The sequence below is a fragment of the Ctenocephalides felis genome, unplaced genomic scaffold (assembly GCF_003426905.1).
Source record: "Ctenocephalides felis isolate EL2017-DRISC unplaced genomic scaffold, ASM342690v1 CF-g0.4_SCAFFOLD_00017, whole genome shotgun sequence".
NCBI classification, from domain to species: domain Eukaryota; kingdom Metazoa; phylum Arthropoda; class Insecta; order Siphonaptera; family Pulicidae; genus Ctenocephalides; species Ctenocephalides felis.
This window is the reverse complement of record NW_020536171.1, coordinates 27,272-42,404: the sequence shown is the minus strand read 5'-3', so window position 1 is coordinate 42,404 and position 15,133 is coordinate 27,272. Positions and strand designations below refer to the sequence as shown.

General features: G+C 31.3%; 1 protein-coding gene and 2 pseudogenes across 1 annotated transcript; all 3 read left to right on the top strand.

The window, feature by feature from the left end:
- The first annotated feature begins 4 nt into the window (after positions 1-4).
- LOC113383020 lies at positions 5-939 on the top strand (annotated as a pseudogene).
- Positions 940-3,997: 3,058 nt separating this feature from the next.
- Positions 3,998-5,101, top strand: LOC113381904 (venom allergen 5-like). The gene is made up of 6 exons (XM_026620763.1): positions 3,998-4,001; positions 4,126-4,235; positions 4,302-4,469; positions 4,529-4,634; positions 4,680-4,824; positions 4,888-5,101. Exons 1-6 carry the CDS (start codon positions 3,998-4,000, stop codon positions 5,099-5,101), a joined length of 747 nt encoding a protein of 248 aa, XP_026476548.1.
- A 4,005-nt stretch (positions 5,102-9,106) lies between these two features.
- LOC113384087 lies at positions 9,107-10,178 on the top strand (annotated as a pseudogene).
- The last annotated feature ends 4,955 nt before the right edge of the window (positions 10,179-15,133 follow it).

Sequence of the window (15,133 nt, the reverse complement as noted above, 5' to 3'; positions counted from 1 at the left end):
AGCAAGAGACTACTGCCAATTCAAATGTTATAACGGAAAAGTGAACTTTGGATGCAACCATTCCGTAAGTGATACCTAAATTATATTACCAAGAAGTGAAATAAATTTACGAGAATTTTATGTTGAATTTAGGGCCAACCCGCTGGAAGCTGTGTAGGATTCAAACGCATGAACTTGGGCGCCGCTGAACAAAAATTCGTTTTGGATGAACACAACAACTACAGAAGCATGGTTGCCAAGGGACAAGCCAAGAACGCCGCTGGACAAAACTTGCCCGCTGCCAAGAACATGAACGAATTAGTAAGTAACCGATTAGAAAGGTGTATAAAAATTCGTGTCTAATTTTGTAAACTTATTAGGTTGGGATGATGACCTTGCTCATTTGGCTTACTTGAACGTCTTGCAATGCAAAATGAGCCACGACAGCTGCCGTGACACTGGTAAATATAATAATACGCATAAAAGAATTAGAAAAGCAACGAGACTTTGATTTCATAACTTTCTTCTAGAAACCCAAAACGGCCAAAACTTGTTCACTCCTTCACAACCTTCCTCACTTCACTACTCTTACTCCGTCGAACAAGTCTGAAACAGGTGTCAAATCCTGGTTCGATGAAGTCAAGGATGTCCAATTGTCCGAAATCACTCATCTCCTCCGGTGGAAAGTAAGTTTAAAAGCACATATCAGATGTCCTCATTTGCTAACTTTTCTTGATGTTCTGCAGCGGCAAAGTAATCGGTCACTTCACCCAAGTCGCCTGGGCCAAGTCAACTCGCGTCGGTTGCGCAGTCGTCACATACAAGCACCAACAATTCAACTCCTACCTGATGGCCTGCAACTACGTCAACGGCAACATGTTGCGCAGCAGCGTCTACGAAGCAGGAAGCAACTGCGCCGGATGCGGATCCTGCACCAGCCGTGGATTGTGCCAACAATAAATCGCTCACTTAAAATACCGCCTCTAATATTTGAACTACATTCATACATTTAGCTTTTGAAATAACTGTACATAATGTAAATAAATGATAAAAAATAAACATACAACAATAAAACTATCATTTTTCTTAGCAATATGATGGATACTCAAACTTAATTTTAATGAGCTAGTTAATATATTTCAGTAGGGCCAGAATTCTCATAATTATAAATATATATAAATATATAAATATATATATATATATATATATATTTATTTATTTATTTATTTATTTATACTAGCGTTCTCGGCAACGCGTTGCTGCGGATTTTATTAAAATTTTTCTGATTAAAATTTGAATATTTCAATCATTTTTTTATAAAAGTTTGTGAAACCAAAATTAATTAACAGTTCAATACTATTTATCGATTAAAATGTTTTTTTAAACTCACATTAATAAAAAATAATACATTACAAAATTTATTTTAAATAACCAAGTGACTTTTATAAACGTGTTATACTATATTTTGTAACACGTGTTATTTTTCTTGCTAATACTAACATGTTCTATAATGCTAGAAATGGTTTCATTGGGTACTGGCTATATAGCCCTTGATATATTTTCTTGGCAAATTTTCCAGAAAAATATCTGATTTTTATCAGTCAACGGTTTTACTGTAATTATTTATTTTTAAATTGAGTTTGTTAGATAATTACTTGTTTTATTATAATATAAATTTTTGACTATAAATTGATATTCATATTGTCCCTGGGACTAACATGGATAAGGTTCTGTAGAATCCGAGTCCAAATATATCAAATAATGGCAAAAAAATAATTGATGATATATTATCAAAATTATAATATTGATACTATAATTCTAGATTCATACTATCCACTTTATTAATGCTTCTCATATTTTGCATTTGTTGTAATGAAACTTGAAATAAAATTATATTTATATACATCCTAAGAAAACAAAGATCCAGCGACGTAACCGGTAAGAACGTGGGTTAGCGCTACTAGTCCTAACTAGTCCCGAGTTGATTCGAAGCTCGCGATATTAATAAGTATAACATTAAGTTTCCATTTGAGGTTATATATCTCAAATATAATTTCAAGTAACAATAGCCTCTAGATGGCTTTAATGCATCACATTTAGGTAAGCACTATTCGATGCACATACCTAATATATTAAATCTAGCAATTGTAAAGAAGAGTGAATAACCACTGGTTTGCACTTACATGAAAAATTACAGAATATTAATGTAAGCGAGCACACACCGCTCACAGAACCCGTAGTTCTCATCGCTGTTAAAAAATAAAATTTAGGAAGTAAATATTCGAAGATCTAGAAACATAATTTATGTTCAAATTGTACCGCATAAATTGTACATCAGAAAAATTGATATGGCGAGTTTGTATTTTTAATATAACTATTAGGGAATAAATACAAATTTAAATTTGGATACTAAAACAGGAAATGTATTTTGTATTATGTTTTTTATGTATTTCGTACACTTTGTTAATTCACTGTAGCCATATACATATTATTAAAAAATGTCCTCTATAGATTGAATATTTTTTTGAAATATTTGTATGGTTCTTTCTGCTATTATACGATTTGAAATGTTTAAATAAATTGAACAAAAAATAATAATGATAATAATAATAATAATAATAATAATAATAATAATAATAATAATAATAATGATATATATATATATATATATATATATGTATGTATATAAGTGTGTGTACGTAATTGATGCAAAGAATGTTCAAATCATACTAAAAATTATAACACAATTTGAAAACTTAACTAGTTGAAAGTGGCATTTAGCCTAAAGGCAAGTTGCATAAACTACCCAAAATGTGTTATCATTAACAAGCAATCGAAATTGAAATTTTTGATATTTAGATAGAATCTTCAGCTGTTTATTACAAAAATAAAGTTTTTGCTTCTACTCATTTCTAAACATTAAGATTTTCAATTGATATCTATCAATCAGAATTATAATATCTGTAATTATATTAATCATGGTCTACAGGGACGTCTGCTTGTATGTCTTAAAATTGTACCTTATTATTCCAAGATTCAAAAAATTTATACAATTCAAACAATTTTCGTAGTACTGTTTAGTAGTAGTTTAGTGCATGAACTTCATAGTCAAAATAAAGCCACATAAATTAAACGACTTGTCGTAGGGCCGTAATATTTTAGTGAGATCTATAAAACCATGATATCTATTGCCAAAAAAAATTATAAAAATCTTAAAGTAAATTTAAAATTGCAGGCTAAAACGTAGCCTTTTTTCACTTTTCTGCTATTAACGAGAAACGACTTGACTGTTGCGCAAAACCGACAAATGCTAGTTCTTGTCAAATTACATCAAAGGGATGTTAAATTTCTGAAATCGGCCCACCCGTTTTTGAGAAAACGTCGATGAAGGGTCCAAAATCTGTTTACACACACACATACACATACTTTTTCCAAATTTTGACTCATTCGATTCAGAATTGTTTGAAACGTCGAGAAAACATAAAATTAGCAAATCGGATTTTCTTATGTGAACAAACTTCTCATTCGGAAAGTTAATGAATTACATCTAGAATTTATATAAGCTTCGCTGTATTTTAATTATAGGCCTTCGTGAAAACGATATGATTAAAAACTAGGTCAAAAAAGCAGAAGCAGTTCCAGTAAGCAGAATATATACTGAGAACCCTCTTCCTAATCTCAATATAAATAAAAACAAGCACTAATATAATTATTTGTAGAAGTAAATTTAAAAAGATAAGCTAATCAAATATTATGTCCAAAATTGTTATTTCTTACCTGGCGTGAGACAAATATTTAGGAAAATGTTATGCTTAGCAACGTGTATTTAATAACGAACTCAATAATATTATTCTATTTCCATCCAGAAAATTTGATAATATTAATCAGTTACAATAATAATGTTTGCTTAACAGTAATTACGTAACACATCTAAGAAAACAAAGAACATATATAAAAGTGGCAGAAAAAGTTCTAATGACATATTCTACTTGTATCATTATCAAGAAAGACTTGTAAAATGGGTAAGTACTAAATTCCGAATGATTGCTTGGATACTAAAAGTATTATGCATATTATTCTTTAATTTTTATAAGTAGTATTATAAATAAGGAAAATTAATTGTATCTAATTTATATTTATTTCCAGCCGCTCGTATGTTCCTGGTTCTCCTGTTGGTGGCTGTCGCCGCACAAGCAAGAGACTATTGCCAATTCAAATGTTATAACGGACAAGTTAACTTTGGATGCAACCACTCAGTAAGTGGTACCAAAATCATATTACCAAGTAGTGAAATAAATTTACGAACTGAATGTTGAATTTAGGGCCAACCCGCTGGAAGCTGTGTAGGTTTCAAACGCATGAACTTGGGCGCCGCTGAACAAAAATTCGTTTTGGATGAACACAACAACTACAGAAGCATAGTTGCCAAGGGACAAGCCAAGAACGCCGCTGGACAAAACTTGCCCGCTGCCAAGAACATGAACGAATTAGTAAGTAACCGGTTAGAAAGGTGTATAAAAATTCGTGTCTGATTTTGTAAACTTATTAGGTTTGGGATGATGACCTTGCTCATTTGGCTTACTTGAACGTCTTGCAATGCAAAATGAGCCACGACAGCTGCCGTGACACTGGTAAATATAATAATACCCATAAAAGTATTAAAAAGGCAATGTGACTTAGATTTGGTAACTTTCTTGTAGAAACCCAAAACGGCCAAAACTTGTTCAACTCCTTCACCACCGCTTCTTACTCCGTCGAACAAGTCTTGAAACAAGGTGTCAAATCCTGGTTCGATGAAGTCAAGGATGTCCAATTGTCCGAAATCAATTCTTTCACCGGCGGAAAGTAAGTGTTAAAGCACATTTTAGATGTCCCTTCTAATTACTAACTTTGCTTGATGTTTTGCAGCGGCAAAGTAATCGGTCACTTCACCCAAGTCGCCTGGGCCAAGTCAACTCGCGTCGGTTGCGCAGTCGTCACATACAAGCACCAACAATTCAACTCCTACCTGATGGCCTGCAACTACGTCAACGGCAACATGTTGCGCAGCAGCATCTACGAAGCAGGAAGCAACTGCGCCGGATGCGGATCCTGCACCAGCCGTGGATTGTGCCAACAATAAATCGCTCACTTTTGATATTTCATCTACTATTTGAACTACTATCAAACATTTATCTCTTAATATAACTGTACATAATGTAAATAATTAATAAAAAAATAAACATAAAATTTGAATTTTTTTATCATTATATAATAAATTTACTCTCTATTTGAATATCCTGATAATATAAGCAATGATAAACTAGTGAACTCATAAGTAAAAATATACATATGTGTTCGATTATGCTGTTGCAAGTGTCCTTCAAATTCAGTTTAAAATATTATATTTTAGAAAAAGTTAGATTAAAAAGAATAGATTGAATCTGTTGCTTGCAGTTGTGCAAAGATTTTCTATTTTTATATTTTTATTTAGGAATAAATATTTGAAAATTATTTATTACAATATATTTTATTTAGCTTTCTGCTTTCATATTAACCACTTAATAAATACAAAATTTCTTATTCTATTTTTATTTTTGTATAAAATTGCACCATTCAATGATCTGTATTTGTAGCATACTATTTAAAATTTAAAATTTTAAATAGCATACGACATATGATATATATATATATATATATATATATATATATATATATATATGGGCGATACATCAAAGAATAAAAAGCAACGATTTATAAATTACTTATTAGCAAATAAGCCTCGGAACACGCACAGTACAGAAGTCGTTGGCAGAAATTACTTAACTTTATTCACATTTTTGTTCAAATAAAACTATCATTTTTCTGTTTACATCATACAAAAATTATAAAAAAATCATGGTGTTGACAAGTTAGTTGTATAAATGTTAGTGCTAATTTCTAGTGTCGTGTACACTTCTCTAGATGTAACCTACCAACGTTAATATCCACTTATGATGACATTAAATTGAATGTCGAAACGTTTGGAATTAAAGATTAATTTATAAATCTTTGCTTTTTATTCTTTGATGTATCGCCCCACAAGAACTTACTCATATATCTCAACATCAAAATTAACAACTAAATTATATATATATATATATATATATATATATATATATAAATATATATATATAATATATATATATATATATATATATAAATATATATATATATATATATATATATATATATATATATATGTATATTTATATCATATGTCGTAACGATCGGATGCACGAACTCGTGCGAATGGGGTCGTGAGTTCGACCCCCGCTCTGGACAAACTGACACCGTGCAGTATCGATGTCAATGTTTACTATCAATATTAAAAAAAATATGTTTCTAACTAGAAATAGGCCATTTGAGACACCGCAGCGTGCAATGGCAATAAGAAACCTCTCACACAATTCTTCCCTGAACCAAGTTTGAGTTTAATTAATCTCACGGACCTGTCCTAGGGCAGTACTGCCTAGGTCCACTAACCATATCTTGAAAACTAGTAAAGTTAAGAATGATTCAACAACAATACTTCAATGTGGAGAGAAAAGAATGTATAATCAGTTATCTCCTTGATTTTCAAGATATTGCTATTGGGAGAAAAAAAAAAAACAATGTTTGAAAATTCAAACAAAAGTATATTTGTCCATTATTATTTGTATTGCTTGTGTGCTAAGTTTTTTTTAATGCATTTTTAAATATACGTTATTTAATTGTTTTATAATATTCATTGTTAATTTCATGTTAGACACAACCGTTTTTTTTTCATATAACCTCCTTAAAATCTTACACATGGGTGGTGTATAAAGAACCAACTGAATTTTTACACTGGCAAAGGTGTAAAAATGAAAAATAGCAAATAATAAAGTAAATTAAGTTTGAACTAGCTGTAAGTGGAATTCTGTCTTGAGGCAATTATGGCATCGTGCCTTAAGGCAAATTGCTGGAACTTCCCGTACCGTAACGAAATGTTCGAGGAATACTGAATGTTTTCAAATAGATTATTATAAATATTGTAACATTGTCTAATATTTATAAGAATTATATAAACTGAATTGCAGAGTTGAAATTATTCATAAAGTATATTAGAACTAATAGTCAGAATTAAAAATAAAATCTGAAATATTTTCGATATACAAAAAACTAAAAAAAAAAAAAAAAGTTGGAACAAATTTTTTTTTTCCAAAATCAATTATTTTGTTAAGACAAGCAGAAAGTTCTTTGAATCATTTAAATCGGATGCTTAGTTTTCTCAGAACCTGCCATTTTTTACATATTTAGCTCCGTATCTTCGAAATGCCTGGGCCTGCCTTTGCCAAAAACTAATAAACTCTTCTCCCAATCATCACTAATTGAATGTTTTTTAGATGATTCAAATCGGATACTCCGTTCTCTCAAAAATTCGATTTCTATTTTCTGCACTCTTTGCTCCGTATCTCCGAAATGGCTGGACCTGCCTTTGCCAAAAACTAATCAGCTCTTTTCTCTATCAATAGGAATCGAATGTTTTTTGAACCATTCAAATCGGTTGATCCGTGCGCCCTAAAACGTGACTGGAAATTTGTATCCATACATACATACACACACACACTCACATACATACACACACACACACACACACATCCATTTTTTCTGAGGTATGCCAAAACGTTCAGAAACCTTCAAAACGTCGAGAAATGTAAAAATTTTCAATTCCGATTTTCGGCCCATTACAATAACTTACCCTACGGGAAGTTAAAAAGCAATTTTACAACAGATAAAGGAAATGAATAGTTCTTTCAAGTCTGCTGATGAACATTCCTGACAAAATATCAAATGAAGGTTATTTTCAGTGTTATCTATGTAAAAAGGCACTCAATAATTTTATATTTTCCATCGGTTGAATAATTATTCAACATTAATGTAGCTATTATTTTATAAAATCACTCGATAATTAAAATAAGACATTGGATCTTTTTGCCCCCTACAATGATGAATTAGCTGGGAGTTTTACTGATTATAGTCAGAAGTTTATTTGTTTGATGTGTGTTTCTCGTTGTGATATAATTGGTTTGTTTTTCACGATATAATTGTTGAGAGTCAAATAAAACCTTTGTGTCCCTTTGCGTACTTGGTAAACTAAATGTTGAAATTTAATTAATTATATAAAACTATATGATAATCATCGTACACTTTGAAATAATCAAACAAACGACAACTAATGAAAAATTTAGGATGATGTTGAATCTTGCTCGTAAGGACCGATGAAAAATTTTAGGTTGTTGTGATTGCTTGCCTTATGAAGGACCAATTGTAAATACTTTGATTATAACTGTATATATTTATTTTATATTAATAACAAGTTATAAGTATATTTACAATAATTTTAATACTGTTTTTGATTACGTTCTGACTGATTGATTGATTTTGTATAAATTTCTGATAGATGATTTTTTGTTTATATATCAATATAGCCGCATGCTTTGATTGGCGCGAACATTCTCCCGGCCTTGAAATATAGATTTCAAAATAATTGGTAATCTTCATTAATGTGAATTAATTAAGTAGATGTTAGTGGTTTTGGTAACACTCAAATTTAATGAACTGCATTTCTTGATTCTTATTGGAAATCATAGTTTATCTTTTCTTTTTTTTTAAGTGCTATAAGACCAATCAGTAATAATCAGTTCAGTATTCTCTAAATTGTCTTATAGGAGCACTGTGACATTTTTCTCTGGATCAGAAAACATAACTGTTCCAGTAAGCACAATATATACTGAAAATGAGTACTCCCTTCCCAAATTAAACCCAATACAAATAAAAAGAAACAATAATATATTTGTTTGTTTAAGCGAATTTGAAAAGATAAGCTCATCAAATATTATGTCAAAAAAATTTTTTTTGTAACCTAGAACATATGTTTAGCACAATATTATGCTTAGCAACGTATATTTTGTTACAAGTTCAATAACAGTATTCTATTTTAAACTTGCCAATTTGATAATATGAATCAGTTTTAAAATAATATTTGTTTAAAAGTCATTACATAATATACCTAAGAAAACAATGTAGGTATATAAAAGCGGCGAGAAATATATTCAATACATATTCCACTTGTATCATTGTCAAAAAGGACTACTAAAATGGGTAAGAAATTATTTCATAATAATTGCTTAGATATTAAAATATTTTGCAAATTATGATTTATATTTATTTATACTTTATAGCTGCTCGTATGTTCTTGGTTCTTCTCTTGGTCGCTGTGGCCGCCCAAGCAAGAGACTACTGCCAATTCAAATGTTATAACGGAAAAGTAAACTTTGGATGCAACCATTCCGTGAGTGATACCTAAATTATATTACCAAGCAGTAAAATAAATTTACGAAAATTTTATGTTGAATTTAGGGCCAACCCGCTGGAAGCTGTGTAGGTTTCAAACGCATGAACTTGGGCGCCGCTGAACAAAAATTCGTTTTGGATGAACACAACAACTACAGAAGCATGGTTGCCAAGGGACAAGCAAAGAACGCCGCTGGACAAAACTTGCCCGCTGCCAAGAACATGAACGAATTAGTAAGTAACCGGTTAGAAAAGTGTATGAAAATTTGTGTCTGATTTTGCAAACTTATTAGATATGGGATGATGATCTTGCTCATTTGGCTTACTTGAACGTCTTGCAATGCAAAATGAGCCACGACAGCTGCCGTGACACTGGTAAATATAATAATATGCATAAAAGAATTAGAAAAGCAATGTGACTTTGATTTGATATCTTTCTTCTAGAAACCCAAAACGGCCAAAACTTGTTCAACTCCTTCACCACCGCTTCTTACTCCGTCGAACAAGTCTTGAAACAAGGTGTCAAATCCTGGTTCGATGAAGTCAAGGATGTCCAATTGTCCGAAATCAACTCCTTCACCGGCGGAAAGTAAGTTTAAAAGCACATTTTAGATGTCGTCACTTGCTAACTTTGCTTGATGTTCTGCAGCGGCAAAGTAATCGGTCACTTCACCCAAGTCGCCTGGGCCAAGTCAACTCGCGTCGGTTGCGCAGTCGTCACATACAAGCACCAACAATTCAACTCCTACCTGATGGCCTGCAACTACGTCAACGGCAACATGTTGCGCAGCAGCGTTTACGAAGCAGGAAGCAACTGCGCCGGATGCGGATCCTGCACCAGCCGTGGATTGTGCCAACAATAAATTATAAACCACTATCTTTTAAACCATACTATATTTTTTTAAATACTTCGATGTCATGCTGAAATACAATTAAAATACTGTACATTCTTTTAAGTAATAAAAACGTAGATTAATTTAATTTTCATTTTTTTATACAAACTGTTATTGCATAACTAAAAGCAAGATTATAAGATCTCCTGTAATTTAGTTTCAACAATACAAACAAGGACAAATGAAGCATATATATATATGCTAAAACTACATTCATTTCTCTCATTATCACGTTCATCTCGAACAATCTTACTTCAAATAATTGCGATACGCTCGCGGCTGTCTCTAATAATAATGTCTACAATTTCTTGGAGACTCGTTTCATTACACGTTCTATAATTATACTAATTAATATACCTACTATTTAGATATTTTCTTGAATTTTGTTATTTGTCATTGGTATTATTATACACAAGAGGGCTGTTGGGATAGTAGTTGATTTTACTATAAACTATTCTTGAAACGTAGACTCAAAATCAAATTTTTGGTTAAAATCCTCGATTTTACCTAATCCAAGAGTATAAGCAAAAACAAAAATATGTAAAGTGAGATATAAATATCGTGCATAAAATTTCATTTCATTCATTCCTGACACGTGTCCAATATGCCATAACAAAATTATTGTTTTGTTGTGTAATATAACGCAACTATTGTGCTCAGTTCTATGCGCGGTTGAAAGAGCTCCGCTGCCCAGTAGTAAAATATATTTTTTATGCCCTTACTGTAATAAAAGCAAAATGCTTGAATGCTTTTTATGGAGTGGAAATATAAGACGAAATTGTAAGAACTGGCGCAATTCATATTTTATTTCGAAATACACTGCAATTGCTTTCATTACTTTTAATGATATCAGAAAAAATCAAAGTTATGTATAAATATGCGATATTATTAACATAAAATTTTATTACAAATCTATAAAAATAGTGTTTAAATTTAATTTTATATAAACTGCATTAAACGATAAAAATCATATACGATATTACATTCGAAATTTTACTACTCAATTATACTACTCAAATATTCAAAGTAAAATATGGTAAACTATTATTTTTTAACCAATCCACCGCTTCCAAGCAGAATGTCAGCGGCGCAAGTTATTGAACAAAACTCGTGTTGGAAATCAATAATAGATCGCCTCTTGTTCAACAATAATTTTCGTCAACTCGAAATCAATTTCCACCTTGATTTAATTTCGGGGCGCAAACATGCATCATGCATGAGCGCGCCGGGCCTCCTCGTCTCGCAATGGAAATAATGAATGCTGGTAGTATCTCTGCTCTGCATATATCTCTATACGTATATCTCCATATTCATTTCTCATTCCGGGAGTCTCAGTGCACAATACGATACATTAGTCATAAGTTAATACGTCGCATTTGCATCACAAAAGCTTCGCCGTGTTGTATAATCCACTCACCGCTACTGAAACTAAGCGCGGCTGCTGGCTGGGTTACTAGAATTCTCTGTGCTCCTGTTGTAGGCACGCGAAAATATTTGGCGTAGAATATCAGAAATGTTACATAAAAATAAAGCACAAAAGAAAACTTTAATTTTCAAAATAATTAAGTACTAGAAAATTGAATTAATTGAATCCTCACACTGAACACAGTTTTGAACTTCTCACGGTTTATTTTAAAATTACCAGGTCGAAGATGAGTAATTTAAACATATTTAAGTTTAAGGTATCAGCATATTGCATTGATAAAACCTTTATTCGTTGCAACATTCAAAGCTTCTGTTATAAACTCCTAGTGCAAGGAGGTCATATTGAAATCAATGTAAATTTGAGTCCATGTACAAATCTTTGTGTTCTATTGATTAATTTCAACGAAAGCTTGTCTGCATTCTTGGATCTCATTTTGTATTATGTTATATACATACCTAGGGTAATTGGCAACTTATGATAGTTGATTATGTTCAAACTAAAAGAGACAGCAAACTAAAATCAATCGTGAGGGAAAACACCAAAATGTCTGATTGAAGATTGTGCATCTAACATCAAATTTACTGATTCATAAGCTTTTCAGATTAGTTGTACTTTTATTCATTTACTACTATATTTGCAAATGTCCACTTAAGGACATTTAGGAAATTGTCAGTTTTAATAGGGTTATTGTATATTACAATTGCATGTTAGAAAAACAACTCAACAGTTGTTTTTTAATTTTCTATTAATAATATTAACAATATTTTAATAAAAATAAAATAAGCTTAACTATTTTCTTATAAGTAATAACTATTATTTTTTTTTTAAATAATAACAAAGTTGTTTCAATCTTCATCAAGAAAATTGATAATGTAAATTAAGTGGCAATTTTCTCCTCAGTCTACGCCCTTATAGTATACGAGCCAGCAACGTTTTCAAAACAAGCATTTTAGTCAGGCTGGTTTTTTGGTATGTGGTCCTTGGTGCTCTCTCGGTTAGGGTATGGGCCGTCTGGCAGCTGGAAGTGGTTGCGTTAATCAGTGCGCAGCCAATTTGTACAGCGCGATTTCAAAATTTTGAAAGCATTTTAGTCAGCCCAATTTTCGTTTTTTTGACTTCGAATAGGTTCACCAGACTCAATTTTTTTGTTGCCAGACATTTTGGGCGCTGCTAAATATGTGCCAGACGCCAATTTATTTATTAATTTTTTTAAAAATTCAAATCATTTTAGTCCGTCTGAAATTTTAGTATTATGTACGTTAAGGGAAAAAACACGTAAATTTAATTTGCCAGACGTTTCTGCGGTTGTTAACCATGTCTGGCAAGCAAAAATGTCTGGCAATATGATACTAGTTTATAGCATTTTAGTCAGTCCAATTTTCATTTTTTGACTTGATATTTGATTTGATAACTTGAATAAGTTATCCAAATTCACATTTTTGTTGCCAGACATTTTGGGCGCTGCCAAATATGTGCCAGACGCCAATTTATTCATTAATTTTTTTTAAATTTCAAATCATTTTAGTCCGTCTGTAATTTTAATATTATGTTCATTAAGGGTCAAGAAACATAAAATTAATTTGCCAGACGTTTCTGCGGTTGTTAAGCATGTCTGGCAACGAAAAAAGTCTGGCAATATGATACTAGTAGACAGAGTGAGACAATCGCTAAATACATTGGTGCGAATGAAACAAAAAACTATTATACTCGTAAGAGCGCAATACGTATACTATTTAAAGTTAGTGCAATTTCAATAACATTTTCATAAAACAAATAAAATAAAGTTAAATAAAGACCTAATTAGAAAAGACAAAGAAATTGCATCATATTAGTCAATTTTTTAATTTTACTAGCTCTAAAAAATATGTTAATGATTCTAAAATATTGCTGTTAATATTTTGAAAAATTTGACTCGACAGTGGCTAAGTAACATTGTCAATTTCCTAAGAATATCATATATTTTAAGTTTTGACATGAGAACTGACAATAATCATTATTGCAACTAATTGTAACACATACCTATACTTAATACTGATAATACTAGTTTTGCTACCTTACCAGTTCGAGCTACCCCTAGAATAGAATCTTAAAATTCTAGTATATATATAATATATACAATATATATTGTACAGCAAACATTCTCCGCTCTTTTTTCTTTCAGCTTTTAGCTGTAAATTGAGCAATGTTTTTTAAAAATGGAAGTGTATTTAATAATTCAAAAATTCAAATGGGTTCATTTTAGATCAATATGTATCACTATATAATGATAGTCATTCGACCTAGGTCTCTTAAATCAAGATTATAATTGGGAATATCGTTTCTCTTAACAACGAATAAAAACGTCTATTATACAGATTTATTCGTCTTATGGCTTAATATGATAACTGTTTAAGCACTTTGGATGTTATAACACGCCTCGCATTCATTTATACATAATTATTTCGATTAATTCCTTCAAAACAATCAGGTATGCGAACCTCCCACACTGGGACAATAATACTACAATGTGATATATCAAAAGACTCGTTAAATTCATCTATCCAAAACAAATCAATGGATTTTTATTTTTCACTCATAATTTACCTTCGATGATGTATTTATAAAGGCTGCATATTATGAGAAATATAAATTTTTTAACTTTCCAGATGGCAATTTGTAAGAAACGGTGATTCTAAAGAAAAATGGTATAAACACAATTTTGCAGAGAAGATTATAACAAACACATCTGTCTAATGTAGTTACTTGATTTTTCTTATGATTTTCTGCCTAGTAAACGTATAGCGCTCTTACGAGTATAATAGTTTTTTGTTTCATTCGCGCCAATGTATTTAGCGATTGTCTCACTCTGTCTACTAGTATCATATTGCCAGACTTTTTTCGTTGCCAGACATGCGTAACAACCGCAGAAACGTCTGGCAAATTAATTTTATGTTTCTTGACCCTTAATGAACATAATATTAAAATTACAGACGGACTAAAATGATTTGAAATTTAAAAAAAATTAATGAATAAATTGGCGTCTGGCACATATTTGGCAGCGCCCAAAATGTCTGGCAACAAAAATGTGAATTTGGATAACTTATTCAAGTTATCAAATCAAATATCAAGTCAAAAAATGAAAATTGGACTGACTAAAATGCTATAAACTAGTATCATATTGCCAGACATTTTTGCTTGCCAGACATGGTTAACAACCGCAGAAACGTCTGGCAAATTAAATTTACGTGTTTTTACCCTTAACGAACATAATACTAAAATTTCAGACGGACTAAAATGATTTGAATTTTTAAAAAAATTAATAAATAAATTGGCGTCTGGCACATATTTAGCAGCGCCCAAAATGTCTGGCAACAAAAAAATTGAGTCTGGTGAACCTATTCGAAGTCAAAAAAACGAAAATTGGGCTGACTAAATTGCTTTCAAAATTTTGAAATCGCGCTGTACAAATTGGCTGCGCACTAATTAACGCAACCACTTCCAGCTGCCAGACGGCCCGTAC